Below are 18,652 nucleotides of genomic sequence, written 5' to 3'. Positions count from 1 at the left end.
CTTTTTTTGCTTGGAATACAAATTACTGGCCGCTACTTTATAACGAGAGACAATAATAAACACCCTTAAAAAGCATAAATGCAGAATCAATTTACGCCGTATAATATTTATGTGGACATTCGTAATCGAAAATTTTCGCATTTACTTCTTTATATCAGGCATATGTAATAATAGCATTACGTGCAAAATATATTTTCTGTTAAATTTTGTAATATTAGAGCATTAAATATATAATTAATTATTCATAATTGTCACACAGAGCAAACAAAAGCGAACTAAATAAAATCATTTACTAATAATGAATTTAAATTAATACATTTATATAACAAAGTAAAAGGTTTATTTCAAATTTACATTTTAAAATAACTTACTATTGCAGTAGAAAGCTTTTAACAATTATGCATTTTTCACAGAATAGAACGATGCAAGTTGCCGAGGGAGTAACCACTACCTGAAATATTGTCCCGCAGATTACATGATTTCATCTGATTACAAATAATTCTTTTCACTACATATGAAGTAATTTGATAAAATATACAATTTTATTTAATTAATTTTAATATTATACAATAATTTCTCGTGGGGTTGTATATATAATTATCGGATTATACGTAGAGATGTCATACGAATTTTATAATGATTTCGAGGACTCTGTCCCAAGATTACATTAAGTGGTTATCCCCTCGCAAGTTGCATATACAATCAAGTACGTTCAACGAAAAAGTTTTATTTAAGGTAGGTTGTCACTCACCAATTGAACCGAGTCGTGAATTGAACTGAGAGATGTAACGCGAACGCATAAAATCACCACGGCATTTACGGTGTATCGTGAAAGAATGTCAGCCGTTGGAGATCGATGTTCGTTTCGAGATCCGTAAAAGTATTCCCGCCGATACAATAGCCAGAATATGTGACGGAATCGACATGAAGCACAGTCCCACCATATACGCGGTGATCCAGGCTAAATCCAACGCTATCGCATCGAGACAGCCTGTTTTCCACACGCTTCTTTTACCGTCTTCGTCGAGACTAAAGCATGAAAGACGTATTCGACATGGAGATCTCAAATGAAATGCAAAAGAATATAACAATACAAATAAATAACGTACATAGCAATACAAATAAATAATATCGTAAAGAGCAAATAAATGTCTAATATTAATTAGTGTAATTCGAGTTGTTATTATTATATTTTGGCCTATTCAAATTATCGTCTTTGTTTTCTGATTTTACAATCGTATGGCCTCCTCATCTGTATATAATTTGATGAGAAGTTCCCAGAGCTTTATCCCGTTTCCTCGTCTACAAAAAGATAGAGGCAACAGAATTACGAAGAGAATCAACGAAGCCGTCTATTGTTAATTCTCTCACGGTACCACATTAATAAGATGCAAGGCTTTAACGCTTAAAGGGTGACGACATTGTAGCATCGATTAATAAACGTCGTTTCTCTCACGTGTCGTGTATCCTCCAGTTATCAACGGTGGTAATGTTACACCGTCCTAACGTACCCTACTCTTGCTTTTCGTGCAACGCTTTATCGCGTGACAATTTATTTTCCCACGAAAAAAAGAAACAAATTTAAATTACACGATGGCTCCTCGCTGTAATTATCAGGTTGGGGAGAGATCGAGAGAAAATGCGGCGGGCCGCGTTTGATGTCCCGGTTGTAAAGCGAGGATGAAGAACCTTATCTAAGAAATTCAATTTTCTGGCGGAAAAGCTGCTCTCGTCCTCTCCCACGACCGTTTCCAAGTGTTTCCGGCCACGATAGCCGCTGTACACTCTCGAGGGCGGGCGAAGATTTATTCGCGAAATTCGAAATGATGAGGAATTCTCAAGAAAATGTGGCTGGAAGTGTGGGCAAAACTCGTTGTTCAGGACCTCGACACGACCTTTCCTCGTTTATGGTGCATTAAGGCGGAATTTCTTGAAAGAGCCGACTGTCTATTTTACTTCACAGCTTATTTCATTGTTAACGGTACATTTAACGTTCGTTAATGAGTTGAGAACGTGCGCTAATGACAAGTAAAATAATGGAGCTATAGAAAACTTTTAGGTACATCGCGAGTGATTTAGATTCTTTTTTTGACGCGCGCGTTGTCGACAGGAGGGATTTGCGTATCCTTTCAATGAATCATTAATGAATGTAATTTTGTATAATATTAAAAGATGATTTTATTCAATGATTTAAGAATATTAAAAAATGACTCGACTGTCTAAAATAATTAACAAGTATAAAGTTGCTACAAGAAATTTATGAATATTACTGACTTAGACAACCATTTACAGCTTTCACGCTGTTAAATAGAGTTTTTTCTTTTCTCTGTAGAAAGTAATGCAATCCTATTTCACAATATTCAAAAATAAAATGCTAAGATTACGCGTCACAAAACTCTCATACAAGAAAAACATTTTCGAATTTTCCTGGTAAAATAGAAATGTATGTAATTTTCCTAGACACTCATTCAGTTACTGTCTAATATTATTGTATTCTCGTTATTTGTAATAATATCGCGAAATAGAGATAAGAAATAGACAAGAACTTGATAAAGTCTTATTCAGTGGCTGGAAATAGTTTTCCTGGTAAAAATACGTACAATTTTCGTAGACCTGCCCAGTTATTGTTTACTATTGATAAATTATTCTAATTAAAATTAATAGATTATAATTAATTAGAATACGTAGTCCATTTTTATTCTGTTTTTGTTTAGTAAATGAGTTCAGATTTTGCAGGATATCTTTTGAGCGCAATATATATAACTGCAAGCAAAGGTTTACATCTTGATTGGGATTCCAAATAGTTTTACTTATCAGTTACTAAACAGAAGTTAATGAACTGTTTAAAAAATGCATGAAATTTCTATCAGGATTTCTCTAAATGTTTTCTCTGAATCGCGTACGTTCAATTAGAAAAGGACAACGAAAGTTTCTCTATATACGTCTCGTGATCCCCTCTTAAGATTAGAAGAGGAATACTTTCCTTCAGGAAGATACAAAAGGTGTTTAACGGAGGCGAAAGTATAAAAGAAGAGCAAAATACACACTCGCGCGCACAAAGATATCCTGCGATAAAAGCTATTGAGGCGATACGTATCAAAAATCGGGAAATATATACTGTCGGGGTTAAAGGGCAATCGTAACGTTGAAATATCTTCCGAGGCAATAATGCCACAGTTACATCAGCTTGGAAAATCCACTGTTACGATCTCAGAAAAATGCGATCCGATCGACCTCGCAAAATAGAATTTTTCGGCACAATAATTTACCCATTTGCCTTCTCTTTTGAGAATAATAATAATTAGGTACTTTCCTCGGTTAATAGAGCATTAAATAATCTCCAGTATAATCCCTTTGATGCAAAACATGTTCGGCTAAATAGTTTTATAAATGTGGCTAAATTATATACATAATGAATAAAAATAAAAAAATATAAATAAAAACATTCTTATTTTGAATCAATGAACTGCAATAATTTAAACTAAAAAAGCTATACATTTTACTATTTAATAAAATATGAAATTTACTGAATTATTAAAGAATTAGGTCTCATTATTTTCACTTCAGCATTTAAAATTTAAATTTTACACTTTTTATTCTTTCTATAATATCATATATCATTAACGCAAAGTTACGATAAGAACGAATTAGCAGTAAAAAGAACATTGCTCGACCTGGCAAAAATCTCATTGAACCGCTGAACGTCCGTCCAGGTGCAGCACGTCCCGTTTCACGTCTTTCAAGCCGCCAGGCGTTTCCATTATCGGCGTGCAAGACGTCGCCGCTTTTCCACATTCCCGTCGCGTTAATCGCCCCATTGTTCGCGACGTCAGCGGTCGGTGTAGTAGGTAGTCTTCTGTAAGCCTGCTGAGGAAAACCCGCACACACATACACATACGCGCAACTCTAAGCTTCCGCACATACACTCAGTTAAGTATGTGCCAACGGTCCACGTGTACCAACGAACGACGACGGCGTTCGTACGTGAACGTGCACGTGAATATCGAGAACATCAGTACGGGCGGCGTCTCTCCTTAAGGCGCCTTTGTATATTCATCCTCGCGCTACGTGTGACACGCGAGCGGACCTCCCACAGCAGCTTAAAGGGGAATTACGGGGCTGGGGTGTAAGGAGACAGGCAGAAGAGAGGACGAGAGAGCCAAAAGGAAAGGGAACGACGAAACCGTTCGTGTACACGCGCTCAAGAGACGTGGTTGTACTTCCGGACCGGTACTACCAGAGAAAGAGAAAGAGAGAGAGAGAGAGAGAGAGAGAGAGAGAGAGAGAGAGAGAGGAAGAGAGAGGCAGTGAATTTCTCTCGCCAGGCGTTGCTTTATCCCTGGCTATTTTGCCAAGGCGAAAACTTCGGAAAGAGTATCAGCACGCGACGCAACGACGTCGTTGCGGCGACTTTTCGCCGCGTTTCAGGATTTACGAAGCTGCCTCGTTTCTCACGAGCGGCCACGAAAGAGAGTGTTATATAAGATGTTACAGAATCCAGGAAATTAATTTTGGTAGTAAATTTTGTAACAAGTTTGGACTCTATCCTTACTTGGAAAAATTTTTCAGGAAAACTACTCTATTTCTGCTTATCACGTTTTATACCACGTGTTCCAATAACTATCATTTGAAAGTATTTTTCTTTTATACATTTGATAATTATTATAACATAAAATTTTTGTACTTAGGAGAACCTGTGCCAACTTAAACTCAAATTATCTTTGAATATGGAATAATCTAAAATTTAATCTTTTTGAATTTTAATACGTAAAATTAAATATCGTCACAATTACTCCAGGTGACCCTATAATGTACTTATAATTGATGCCCGTACATGCCCATGTTATAACCTTTCCATATTGCAGCGTTGTGATAATTTATTCCAATAAATTGAATCCACTCAATCATAATTTTACAAGATATTTACAAATTAATTCGTCAATCATAATTAAACTTTTTAAGTATGGTATCACAATCTACAGATTGATTTTACTGTGTTGTATGAATGAAATTATTACTCAACACGAGATAAATTTGCAAATGGTTTGGATGGTTTTGCATATGACGCGCGAATTTATTCCGCTGTAATCATATACGAATATTTAAGCAAGGTTTTTGGTGTTGTTTTAATACATTTTAGCGTTGCAACAACGACATTACGAACAATCTAATTTTTCGCGTACATTAGCGGAAGTACGCAAGAGATCGCGCGTTTTATCTACTGCACAAAAATTATAAATCGTACACGTTAACGCTTTATGCAAACGCAAAGTGGAACTGAAATTCCGAGGTCATTAGCCCCGAAAAATTTAGCAACACTTTGGAGAAATGCTATTATTCGAAAACACACTAATTCTAATAATTCAAGGAAGTCGCAGAGTTCGGTGCAAAAGGGAGAACTCCACGATAGATGAGCGTGCACTGAAAAAAAAGATTGGCTGCTGCAGCAAACTTAGATGATAAAATATAGCATAGCATTTTTAATTGGTTGCAGCGGTCAATTTTTGATTGCGTTAGCCTATCGAAATCCCTGATATTGCAGATAGGCTAACGCAACCAAAAGTGGACTGCCGCAACCAATTAAAAATGCTATTCCATATTTTACCATCCAATTTGCTGCAGCAGCCAATCTTTTCAGTGTGTACCTATATTAAATAAAAACTTCGAGACAAAGGACAAGATGATTTCTTTGAACGAAAATTAAAAGTCCTAATAAGATTATCTATCGGACAGAAAGTTTTAATATAACACCGCGACGTCGACCCGTGAGCTCGTGTATTTCACGGCAGAGCGAGTAGCGAAAAGTTCATCTTGGGAGAAGTATCAACGCGCTGCACGTTATGGCAGTTCCGGCTGCTGTGCTCATCTCTATCCTCGCATCGGGTCACCCGTCGGCAAGAATAAAATGCCCCGAGTAGGAAATCCGTGATTTTCTCGCAGCTTTGCGAATACACTGCAGCGCGAAATACACGCAATGGTCACACTGACCTCGCTTGTCAATACAAACGTTAACGTCTTTGCCCGGATACACGAGTATTCGCGGAATTCACAGATTTTCTAAATTCTTATTATCTATGGTGTAAAAAGAAAAATGATCCATTCCGATTAGAGAGCCTCAAAGGGAGGGAGTGGCAAACTGGTCACGTGAATGGCCGTGATCAGATTTCTCCAATCTCTTCCATGCCTATGGAGCTTTGATGCCCATACCCAATCAGAGGAGAGGGTCACGTGATGCAGTTTGCCAGTCTCTCCCTATAAGATCCTTTAATTCCGATTAAAGAGCTTCAGAGGGAGGGAGTGGCAAATTGGTCACGTGAATGGCCGTGTCCAATCAAAACGGAGGTCACGTGATCAGATTTCTCCAATCTCTTCCATGCCTATGGAGCTTTGATGCCCATACCCAATCAGATAAGACGGATCACGTGATGCAGTTTGCCACTTTCTCCCTGTAAGGTTCTTTAATTCCGACTGGAGCTCCTCAGAAGGAGGGAGTTGCAAATTGATCACGTGAATGACCATGTCCAATCAAGACGGGGGTCACGTGACCAGATTTCTCCAATCTCTTCTATGCTTATGGAGTTTTGATGACCGCATCCAATCAGAGGAAGAGCAGTTTGCCACTCTCTCCTTCGGAGGCTCTCTAATTCCGATGGATTGAAGGTGGTGGGGAATCTGTCAGTCAATCAAATTTTGTGCTCGTTTGCAGAAATTCACATGACTCGTTCACGCCGTAAATAAACTCAATTTCTGATTGGTCGAGATCACGGGATCTCCGCCATTATGCGCAATGGATCTGTGGATCATCTTTCTAGTTTTTTTACATGCTCATTATTATCAAAAGCTTCAAGAGCGAAGTTATTAACGCTTTCATTTTCCATACGATCATCTCATTTGATCGGATGTGTGAAAATGTACAACGCGACTGTGGAGATAAAACGTTCTTGCTCTTAAAAAGTGAAATATTTATACTGCTGTATAAACTCGCGCTCTTTTGATACATCGATACGAACAGAACGAAAATTTATTGAAATATTTGTCAAGCGACGCGCGAGTACGGGTAACAATTATAACAGTCGTACATATCGATTGAAACCATCATTCATATATCAAAGTTAAATCATTTTACGCGCGAATGGAAATACCGTAATGTAATGTGACATAACGTATCGCATAAATATCATATCAACATTGCAGTCACGTATCGGCGATGGAAAAAAAAAGCCACGGCGAGCCGCCCGGATTTCCCTCGCGACGGATGTGCATGGGCGCCAATGAAAAAAAAAAAAAGAAATACAAGGGACCGCGTGTACGATTGCACACAAACAGCGCGAGAGGAAACAAACGGAGAGGAGATACACGGACTAGATATTTTCAGAAGGGGACGCGAGTCACGCGAGAACATCCCGTGATAAATTCGCTCGCAACGGCGGCGTTTTCCAATGCTCCTCCGCCTACGAAAGAGGGGCTTAACTTTCGAATCAATTCCAACATCGACGAGATGCCACCTGACCTGATGCGCTTACTCATTGCTCTCGTGAAAAGAATCGCAACGCATAGCGTATGACAGTTGCATCACTGATATGTATAAAAATATCGACGTTGCGTTGCGACAGGGTACGTAACCGCGTCTATGGAAAAACGTGCTTCGGACTTGGCGGTGATCACTCTTTTTCCTTTTTGTTTTTTTTTTTCCACTACCTTTCTCTTTCTCTCTCGCCATTCTTTCTCTCCGCCAACGTGGGTCATATGCATAAGCGACGTTGCGTGACGTTTTGCCGGCGAGAGTGCAGCATCGATCTCCTCCGCCGGCCTGTTTGCACCCTCGTTTGTCCGCGCCGGACATCGCATATGCGCATATGCGCGGATACGTGTGCACACTCTTTGTGTACGACAGATAAAAATAAATTTCCTTGCCCACGGCCTCGTTGGAACTCATAAGTATCCGTGGGAATTATTAATAGGGAAAAGATGCGTTGACGTTGAAACGATATTTCCGATCGCCGTATACAATGCAATTACGTTTGGACGCAACTTAATCTTCGCGCGACAAGAGATATAATACCTATACGTTAATAGCTACTATCTCCTGTCCGTTAGATAGACACACCGACGTTTACTTTACTGTGATCGATAGGTAGCTGCCTGAACAAGAAATCAGTTTTAACCGAGACTAAGTGAACGGACTCAGATTTGACGACAATGGAAATACGTATTCGGATAATTAATTTAGCTTCAAATTTCTACGAGTTTAAAAATATATTAATATCATAATTAAAATTACTTTTAGTGAATTTTTTAATTTTTCGACAATTTGTCTAAAAATTGTTGACGTACAAAAATACTTATCGCCTAGAGAATCCAAGTAAGAGCTTTAAGTGGAAAAAAAAAGTTATTTTAAACAGAAATAAATTCGAACGTGTGTTAAAATAAAAATTAGATTAACAATCACATCAAAGTATATTTCTGCGAGGAAACTTTATCTGTAAAAAAAAACGTAAAAAAAGAATGAAAAAACAAAACTTATTCCTGTACTAAAAGTTGTTACTGAAAAAATACGGTTCGCTGATTACAATGGAAGAACTTTTTTTTAAAATAGATTATCACATATGTTATAGAGCTTTGCGATAATACGTAGAAAGTTCTATACTAAAAAAAAACTTCTATGTTAAGTAAAAAGTAATTAATGTAACAAAAAAAATATTCCTTTTTTCTACATTATATTGCGAGAGCTTGAACGATTCTGCGGATGAAATAATTAATAGTCTCTACTAATTAGAGCACTGCTATCAATAAATAAATCACTTAAATAAAACAAGAAAATTTTCCATTTTAAAATTTACGAAACTATTATTTAATCTAATTTCGTAATATAATTACTAAGAATTATAAATTCCTTAAATTTTTCTTAAATTACAATTTTTTCATTAAGCACAAAAATATTATTAATCTACTGCATTCGGTAAATTAAACAGTTTCACTTATCAAAAATGTATCAAATGCATTCTTTTTTTTTTTTGTTTCTTCTTCTCCGCCAATATTTCTTTATAAATACTATATAAAATAGACCGCGAAAAATGTAAAACGGACGTATATTGCTTTGAATGAAAAATGTATGTATATAAAGAAACGTAGAACAGCATGAGAGAATAGTGGATTTTCCATTTTCATGAAAAATATATATGGCAAAAGTATAGCACAGGACGTGTGGTCTCGCTGGTATGGGCTTAGGTTTCGACTTCAAATTATTATTCACCGTAACGTTTTTAGCACGGTTGCGGCTCATACAGTGATCGTAGTAAAAACCATTGATAGAATTGTGAGTGTAAAACTCAATGTTCCTTGCCAGATTGTCCATGCTGCTCGAAGACGATAAGCATGCGATTGTACTCTGCTCGTAATTTCAGGCGGAAGGTATCTTTTTTTAATGTCGACAACGAACTCATAAATTTCATGCGGTACCGCAAAAACCGCACCAGCAACCGGTGACACTCTTCGTAATGTATCGTAAACTCTAAATTCCTTGAAATGAAATCTCACTCCAAGAGAGTGAAAATACAGCTCCCTTTTTCAAAGGTGACTGCATTTTTCACTCCCTTGGAATGAGATTTTATTCCAAGAAATTTAGAGTGTAATGCTCATAATTGATTTATTCACCGATTCACGACGATTTGTCTCCGATATACTGAATAAAGGATGAAATCAGTGATAACGACGACTCATTTCCGATATACTGAATGAAGGATGAAATCAGTGATCAAAAGAATATATAGCCGGAACAATCAAGATTCCATATCGATTATTAACGCGGTAAATACCGCACTGCGTATCTTGCGGGCGACAAATCCGACATGATGTAATCAGATATAATTTGCACAGCGCAATTCGCTTCGCATTAAAATGAGAATCAATATTTAAACCAATTTATGACCGTACACGCGGTTTGTCAAGCGTAGGACCAAACGCGGTTTGTTAAGCATACAACATCACGTTCGACGAAGGGACACGTGTACGTGTGCATTACCGGTTGGTCTCCATGAAAGGCCTTCGACGTCATTATCACAATAGGCCGTTCCTCCCTTCCGGATGAGAATAATGATCGCGATAAATGACTCCAGATATATGTCCGGCGTACGTAAGGTACGCGTAATCGTACCATGATACGGGCTGTCGTACTGCGATAAAGCCATCTCTTTTTCCTTTATGTCGTCCGCTGATACGGAACCGTCGAGCGTTTTGGAAACTCGAAAATATGCGAAAAGTGGTAACAGACGTCTGTTACACGCTGCGATACGGACGACACGAACTTTCCCCTACCAGTTTTCTACAACGAAATATACTACGTTCTCGTGACAGCTGCGGAAATTCAACACACTCGTAGCGTGTCACTTTTCAATTACGACAGACAAGTATACGTATATATTTCTCGCTACTGTTACTTTTAAATAGATATATAATCTCATCACGCCCTAGATATAAGGCTTATCGAACTTGAAGCGACGTCGAATATTGAAGGCGCAGGAAATTCTACGTGATAAAAGGTATCGGCAGACGTCAATTTCTGAAGAGCGTGAACTCCATCGTGCGGTTTAAAAGTTTGATCATTCGTTTAATACATCGTCGACTCTGATTTCAAGTACAGCGGAAAGAAAATCAATCGTAAGATAGATTTTATCTTTTAACGAGAATTATTTTTTACTCTTCTCGTATCGCTCAGGCTTTCTTATTTCGTCAATCTTGCAGATGATACGAGACGGTTCGACACATAAATCTTCGTGAACAATATCTCTCCCAGTCTGCAAAGCTTTAAAGAAACTTGCTCATCAGACTGGTGAGATAAATCGGATCGTCTACAAGTCGCGCTCAAGCATTTTGGCGAGCAACGCGATCCACCTAAGAGCAATGTAGCGCCCTCGTACCCGAAAAGCCGAGTAGGGATCGATTAAGTGGCACCGGGAGAGTTTCTTTAAAGAGAAACCGGGACGCCGCTTAGCGGGCTTGTTGGATTCTCATCTGAGACGAGTCCTCGAGGCAACTCTCGGTACTAAATCTGAAACTTGCGTTACCGCCGGCCGTCTCGAGCACTCAGAGGTGTTTCTAGGGTGTTGTACGAACCTCGTGGAATAGCAGGACTGAGGGAGCTCGGGCAAACCAGGATATCTGGTCCAGTCACTCGCATCGTTAATTCCGCAACACTGCAGGCGTGTCTGTCGATACGCGACAAACGATTTCATTACAACTCGCACGTTACGCTATATATACGTATAAGAGACAAATTAATTGCGGATCAAGATATTCGAAATAAAAGGGACGCAACCGCGAACGTTGGATTTTCTCTCGCGAGTATTGGAAAAAGCATTTAGTATTGAAGACGGATAATGTCAATCATTTATTACAATTATTTAAATGCGTGTATTATAAAGCAGCATTTAAATATTGACAGTATTCGAAAATATATCCGGAAATCTTTTATTTTTAACGTCTTTGACTGACACAAAGTCAGAGTAATTCTCTTCAATAAAAGTAAAAATAAATAAACTGCATACTTTATTTACTTTCAACTCCTTCCAATCAATCAATCTTTTTATAATATAAAAATAAGATTTTTATTTACAAATTACAACTATATCGTACACTGAAAAAAAATATAATCAATTTTAATAAATATTTAATTGAATACTGCCAACTAAATATTTATTAAATATAAAGATATATTTATTTGATGTGCAAGAAATGTTAATTTGATTTAACGATCATTTTTTTTACTGAACAAATATTTATTTACTGTGAGTAAATGTTTAGTTGGCAGTATTAAACTAAATATTTATTAAAATTGACTATATATTTTTTCAGTGTACTATGTAGCTACTCGTTACAGCGCTTGGAATTTCTGATAAAGCAAAAGTAGAATCAAGTATCGTCTAATTAATATTTTCAAGATAAAATGAATAAAGGTAAAAAAAAATCTTTAAGAAGAATCTATTGCATAAATTGTAATATACTAATAATCTAAAATGTTATCAATTTTATAGATATAAAAGAATTATTTTCTATTAAATCAAGACTTGAAAAATATTATAACCACTATTGAATTCTCATGTAAATTAAAGTTTTAAATTTAAAATATTGAGAGAAAATCTCCATCTCTTTTATTATCATAAATTTTAAAACCGTGTAATGAAATATATGCTGGAAACAGTTTATAAAAGTATCATGTACTATACAAAAAGTCATATCCGAAAAAAAAAAAAAGAAATAAAATCGACAGTGTAGTCAACTAAATTCCGTAATTCCTCAAATTAGTTGAGAAATTGCATGAGATTCCGGAATTAACGCGGGAGAAGATCCATGCCGACAAGATGCACGCCGTGAAACCGAAAGTCACCGGTAAACAGAGTTTACGAAGCGCGCAATTAGCGTAAATTGAAAAACACCGTTATCCGGTAGGTCGATACCGAGGCTGCGGACCAGATTCGCAACGGCAAACTGCCAGGGAGCTTGTTGACTACTATCCGAGAGTCCGTAACGGCCTGATATTTACTACGGATTAATTTGTCGATAAATGTTTTCACGGCGCCGTCACGGGCGGTCCAACCGATTCCGGAATTTGCAAAGTTCGCGTCGCAAAAGTGGTTCGGGGTGGATTTGCCAGGAGGAGAAACGTCGACAGACGAAGGGTACGTACCTGCATTAAATCCCAGGCGGACGAGTAGTTTGGGTAATCTCGTAAACGAGAAGTAAGCGCGGTATTAATCCGTCCGCGCAGTGTCCCGAACAGAAGCGCTGCGCGTTCCTGCTGCGATATTAATAAACCCTTGTCCTGCTGGAAAATGGCAAAGTTACAATAATCCCGGGTTACAGCACATACGTGTACTACGCGCAGGGTGTTTCCTATTGTTCTTCCTACCCGCAATCTCTCCGCCCACTTCGAAACGAGCTGCGAAATATTCGACGCCACCTGCGGATGTTCGTCCGTCGTTTCCGACGTTAAAAAATTTGCGTCCTCCGTTCACGCGTCGTTCACGTACGCGTTTCTTTTTTTAACGGATTGTTTTCAGCAGTGGGCGCGTAGTGGTCGGAAAGGACAACGGATATATATGCCACAGACCCGTCTCACGGCTAATCCGAAAATCCGAAATGCCCGGGAATTTACCGGTGACGGTTAAACGTACAAGTTTTACGGTCAGCACTGAGTGCCGCTAAAAATTTTGTAGCTACTTCGATTCTGTGGCCGCTTGTCTATCGAATTCTCGTGATTCTGCACTCTCATCTAGCAGTAGTTATCGATATTTGAGCCCGAGAGAATCGCTTGCCCAGCATCTGCCTTTCACTGTGATCGTAACGGTATCTGTCCGATTCATTGTCCATCCATTGTCCACGTCGCGCGATTTACGTGGACAATTTTCCGTAGTATCCAACACTTTCATAATTCGCTATTCGATTTCCATGATTTTCCATCATTTCTATATTTATGTCATACTACATCCGTTGAGTGGAATACATAAACAACATTATGCGGTTGATTCGAGTCTTTAGCAGTTATCACGATCGTAACGACATACGTAATTGCAAAACGCGAGTGTTTTCGACGCGACATACCAATTTTAACGCCTCCTCGTCATGTAATTGACCGTGCTCAGTTCGCGATTCCTATTATCTTTGTCACTGCTTCATATTATTGTGCATAAATTTCGTAATATCTTTCAATTACACCGCGTAACTGTTCCTTCGTAATATTAATCGACGATCGTGAAAACAAAGCACGAGCCTTAAACGCGCTAGCTTTTCATAATTTTCGAGGCTTCGTTTCATTAAATTCTTGAATATTGTGAAAATTAAGGTGATACTTGACAACATGTGCGCGGCGTGAGATTTTCTACCTTCATAATTATTTTGTAAGACAATTTCAGAACAAATTTCTGTTGTTAATTTTGGAATAAATTCCAGTTTTTTTACGATAACAACAGAATATATATAACAATTTTTTTCATTGTAATACCCATATGGGAAAATGTTCATAAAAATAAATATATTTAATCCTTTTGATAAAAATTGATTAAATGAGAATAAAAAGAAAGTAACATTATTCCTCCTCTTCATTTTATACATTCATAAAAATTCGTTCAAACTTAAAATCAGAGACGGCTCCTTATTAATAATAATGTCACGTCTTAAGCGCAAAGTAATCTGCGGTTTTAGTACTTTTTCAATATTATCTAATTATGAGAGCGGCACTTCGCTCCCACGCAAAGCGTTACAGTAACGACGATATTAATCGCCGGCGTCAAGAACGAAGTACGAAGCTTCGCTCGTTTGTGGCGGTGTTTCATAATATTCAAGACCTTTCACGAGCGCAAGAGAGACCCCGAAAGAGAGGAAGAATAGCATTCGTCGTTCTTTCTCCTTTCCTCCCAAGTCGGCTGATATCAGTGAAGCTAAGCACGCGAGTTTCGCAAACGTGCCGCGGACGTTACAAATCAGCGAAATGAGCTTTTAAGTACCAAGACTCGTAAACGCGAGAGGCACGGGCGCGCTTCCGAAGTTGTTGGCCGACGAAAATTCACCCTTACATATCCGCCCTTTCCAACGTGCCGTAATATGAATACAAATTACCCGACGTTCCGAAAACTTTTAACTCGCGCCATCGCTTCGTTTTCCCGTCCACACCTTTTCAATTCACACTTCGACTCATCCCGCCCGTCTGTCTCTTAACCCCCGTGGGGGCACGTGGGGCTGATGCATCCCGCTAATTGACCAACACTTATTGTATTTCGTAACCGCGGAGGCGCGCGCTTTTGACGCGCGAATGAACGCCCATGAAGACGAAAGTTGCACGCCACTGGGAAAGCAGAAACGAGATTATTCTCGTGGAAAGTTTGCTGTAGGTTCGCGCAGCCGGTGACGCTAACGAGGCTAACGCCGTTGCACCCGTTTCCATCGTTTCCGCGTGTCGTCGACGGACTCCACCGCTATCGCCGTCAGATGCCCCGATCTACGACTTTCTGTTGGACCACCGACGACGAGCGTATGTCGAGTTTAATTCTCTCGTCGTCCGGGACGCACGAACGAGAGATAAAGTGGTATAAATCAGATCTTCTTCATTTAGAGAATTTAGCTCGCGTCCGGACAACGTGTTTCCCAAACACAAGCAGGCTTTTTCTCCTCCAGAAAAGGCTCGCGTGAAAATATTACGCGTACAAATATATATTTTAATGTTATGACATCAGGGAATTTTTTAGTCGAGAAAATAACTCTAGTTTGTATTTTATGCGGAATACTGACGTGACTTGGTTGAAAGTCCTGCAGTACTGTGTAATGGGAGTCGGTATTAACTCTTTGCGGTTGTAATCTGGGATATTCAAGATATTTTGGCAAGTATATCCTAAATATCCCGGCTTAAGATCACAAAGGGTTATACGAGGCGTAAATGTTATTCACAGGCATAATATAGCTTTGATATCTGTTTAAATTATAATTTCGAGTTATTATAATTCTTGTATTTTCAAATTAGTCTTATTCATAAATATGACTTATACCACTTTATTACTGCTTCAAATATTGCACGTCACTTCTGCAATCGCAAAGTATGTCTACTTTACACGATAAATATGTCGATATCTAAATTGTCGAGACATGAATTATAACCGCACGAAAAATGACTTATGTATATCCTAAATCTGAACTTATATACCTTGTTTTTACGTAATAAGTTAAAATAGATTTTTGCTATTTTTTTTGGCAGCGATAATTAGTATAATTTCATTCAAATATTTTACAGAAGAAATAAAACACGTTTCGAAAGCTAGAGGACAAATGTTGCTCTTATATCGGGACACAGTCGTAAATAAGTTTATACACAGACGCGAGTGGAAACTTCAGTGTATGGTGTAAGTGCACTTTAGTGGAACCTATGTACGGCGAAAGGATTAAAATCAAGTGTCGCGAGCAAACTTGCGACACTAAATTAATTATTCTTTGTATGCAAATTGTTACGAGCATCGCGCCGCACGTAGAAGAATAAACATGTCGATAAGAAATAACGCGAGATAACCGAAGATATTACAATATTGTAAAATAATGAATATAGATGATATGAGAGATAAAGCAGTACCTGTAATTTAATAGCGAAGCGTAAAAAGCGTAAAAAGTAGCTACAAGGAACACTATGATTATAATTCACAGCAGGAGCTATGCGTACAGTTACTCTCGTCAAAGGACTGAGCTCGATACATTCATCCTGCGCTAATTAATATGCCTGAGTAGAGATATCGGGGAGGATATCGATATTAATTGAACTTAACAATGGATATTTTTCGCTTTTACAAATTAATCCATCCTTTTAGAATTTCGCGAATATATGTCTACGCGTATTCATCAATCAACCAACTTTCTTTCTTTCTCCACAAATTACAAGTTTCGATAAATAATGAAAGCTCTTTGAAGTTTTACGAACTTCCCGATAGAAGAGCGTGACATATATATTTGAGCGAATAAATCACGACTTCGCTTCGCGAACGTTCCCGTAACGAGCAGAACTTTCCTTCGGGAGATACATCAGAAAGGGAGCCAGCGCTTTTCTTTTTTTTCCTCCCCTTCCCCGTTTTCCTGCTAAAACCCTCGGTTTTGTCTTGTTCGTTAAGTTTCTACCTTGTGAGCCGGGCGCAACGTCTCCAGGCGGAAACGATGTCAACGATACTCATCTTAATGCCTGTTGAACCGGAAGTGCAAGCAAGAGAATACTTAGGCTCCTAGACTCTCCAGCAAGCAAGCGTAATGAAAACGTATATTGCGAGAGGAATTTACCTGGCCATGTTCCTACTCGTTGTTTTCCCAAAGATTCTTAAGATTCTTTTGCATTTAACAATTTTGTCAAATTACTTTGAAACGTCATTAAAGATTATTAAGCTCTCGTAATATATTCTTATACAAACTACTTGTACAATAAGAAGCTAAATGTCTACAATGTACTAAGAGAGTTTGATAAATGGGGAGGGGAAAGAATTTGAGCAATTTAATATTGATTTTTCCATGATGAAAATGTCACGACATTACTCGTTTCCAGGATTATAAGCGATTGAAAATCTCGGGGATTTTTCGGTATTAAGGTAGCGCAAATAGAATTGAAAGAGAGAACAGGATTAATATATGTACATATATATATACATACATTTTATCATCGCGCCCTATAAAAAAAAATATATATTGACCCTCACTGCCAATTTATTGTGTCGCAATGCGTGTGCGTTTATCATCTAGTTTACATTCGTACTCACTTGCGCTGGTGCGAATTCTTGAGAAAAGAGATGTGATTTACGATATATGATTCCATGGGTAGCGCCGCAAATTAAGAAGATGATACTCATGCACAGCATTATCATCATCTGAAACATATATTTAATAGCTATTTGAAATATATATACATATATTAAAATAAGAAAAAAACACATTAATGGAAATAATGTGTGTTTTTATAACTTGTATGTAAATAAATGAGAGAACAATAGACTTGCATAATAAAAATTATCTGCAGAGAATAATATTTTCAGTAACGTTCTTTGTAATAGCAACCCATCTTTTAAAAATATTGTTTCAAACACACATCAATGGTTACATTTCTAAGTTATATATGTACATAACTTTAATAATAATTTTAATTTTAATTCCAATGAAAAATCAATATGTCATTTCTGTTATCTCCCCTTTTATTATTTCTTATCAAATATCATGTTTTTTAAGCAAATGAGAAATCAAATTAAACAATAATATTAAAATATTAAACGGCTTATTTAATAGGAAAAGAATTGGTTATACTTTTTATATTTCGCAATTTATACTAATAATAATTTTCGCTGTTTAATTTAATCACAAAGAGATTGGCGAGGATGGACGTAAAAACAAATGTAAGAAACGCTCTTTAAAAAATTCCGAGTACAGGAACACGTGCAGGAACAATTACTTGTATGGTACAATCGCTTTCTATGTCGATGCTCAAAGCATCGCGATCGCTAGTGCGGTCGAACGTAGAAATTTCTGGGGATTTTCACCGTAACGTGGCTGTTTATCACGCTGTTAAAAATATAGCTAGGATAATACGTCGGTACAGCAATTGGATTTATATTCATCGGGATAGCCGGTGGTTCGGTTTATCAGCGACACAGGGGCACTCGTGCACAGATAAATGGGTTTTTCAGTACGGGGGAAGGGGGGAATCGCAGTGAAAAGATTCGGGTATAATCGCCAAGAGAGGAAGGAATGTACGAAGAACGGTGAACGGTAAAGAAAGAAATAGAGCGGAGCTATTACTATTTCGATCGATGTCGCCGGATTCGAGAGGTTGTAACTTGCAGCTCGCTTTTGACGAATTTCCATTGCTCCACTATAGCGCGATGGCTTGATCGCTACCGATCGTAACGCTTGGTTAAATCAAACGCTCGAGTTTTGCGTTCCCTGTGATGGGTAGCTTCAGCTGTCAATTTTGCAAGAGACTGTCGATCGCACTTCGTGCTGTTCAGATACCACGAATTTCGAGTTTTGGCCTTTTACGCAAATTACGCAGGTCGGTTGACGGTCTCGTAATCGTGCATCGTTATAACCATTTCAAGTTGAGTTTCGATTTATTACAAAAAAAAATAAGTTATCTTGTACTTATTATTAA

General features: G+C 37.9%; 1 protein-coding gene across 1 annotated transcript in view; it reads right to left on the bottom strand.

Annotated features, from left to right (window-relative positions):
• Positions 1-700: 700 nt before the first annotated feature.
• Positions 701-18,652, bottom strand: part of LOC108763784 (tetraspanin-4) — a 58,066-nt gene continuing 40,114 nt past the window's right edge. Inside the window, exons 3-6 of the mRNA XM_018511655.1 lie at positions 17,271-17,378; positions 12,683-12,820; positions 11,113-11,204; positions 701-1,029 (exon numbers count right to left, since the gene is read on the bottom strand). Of these exons, the coding sequence (XP_018367157.1) occupies positions 840-1,029; positions 11,113-11,204; positions 12,683-12,820; positions 17,271-17,378 (528 nt within the window). The 3' untranslated portion in view covers positions 701-839. The remainder of the gene's footprint in view (positions 1,030-11,112; positions 11,205-12,682; positions 12,821-17,270; positions 17,379-18,652) is intronic.

The sequence above is a fragment of the Trachymyrmex cornetzi genome, unplaced genomic scaffold, assembly GCF_001594075.2.
Source record: "Trachymyrmex cornetzi isolate Tcor2-1 unplaced genomic scaffold, Tcor1.1 scaffold383, whole genome shotgun sequence".
In the NCBI taxonomy this organism is placed as follows: Eukaryota; Metazoa; Arthropoda; class Insecta; order Hymenoptera; family Formicidae; genus Trachymyrmex; species Trachymyrmex cornetzi.
This window is presented reverse-complemented; position numbering and strand designations above follow the sequence as displayed.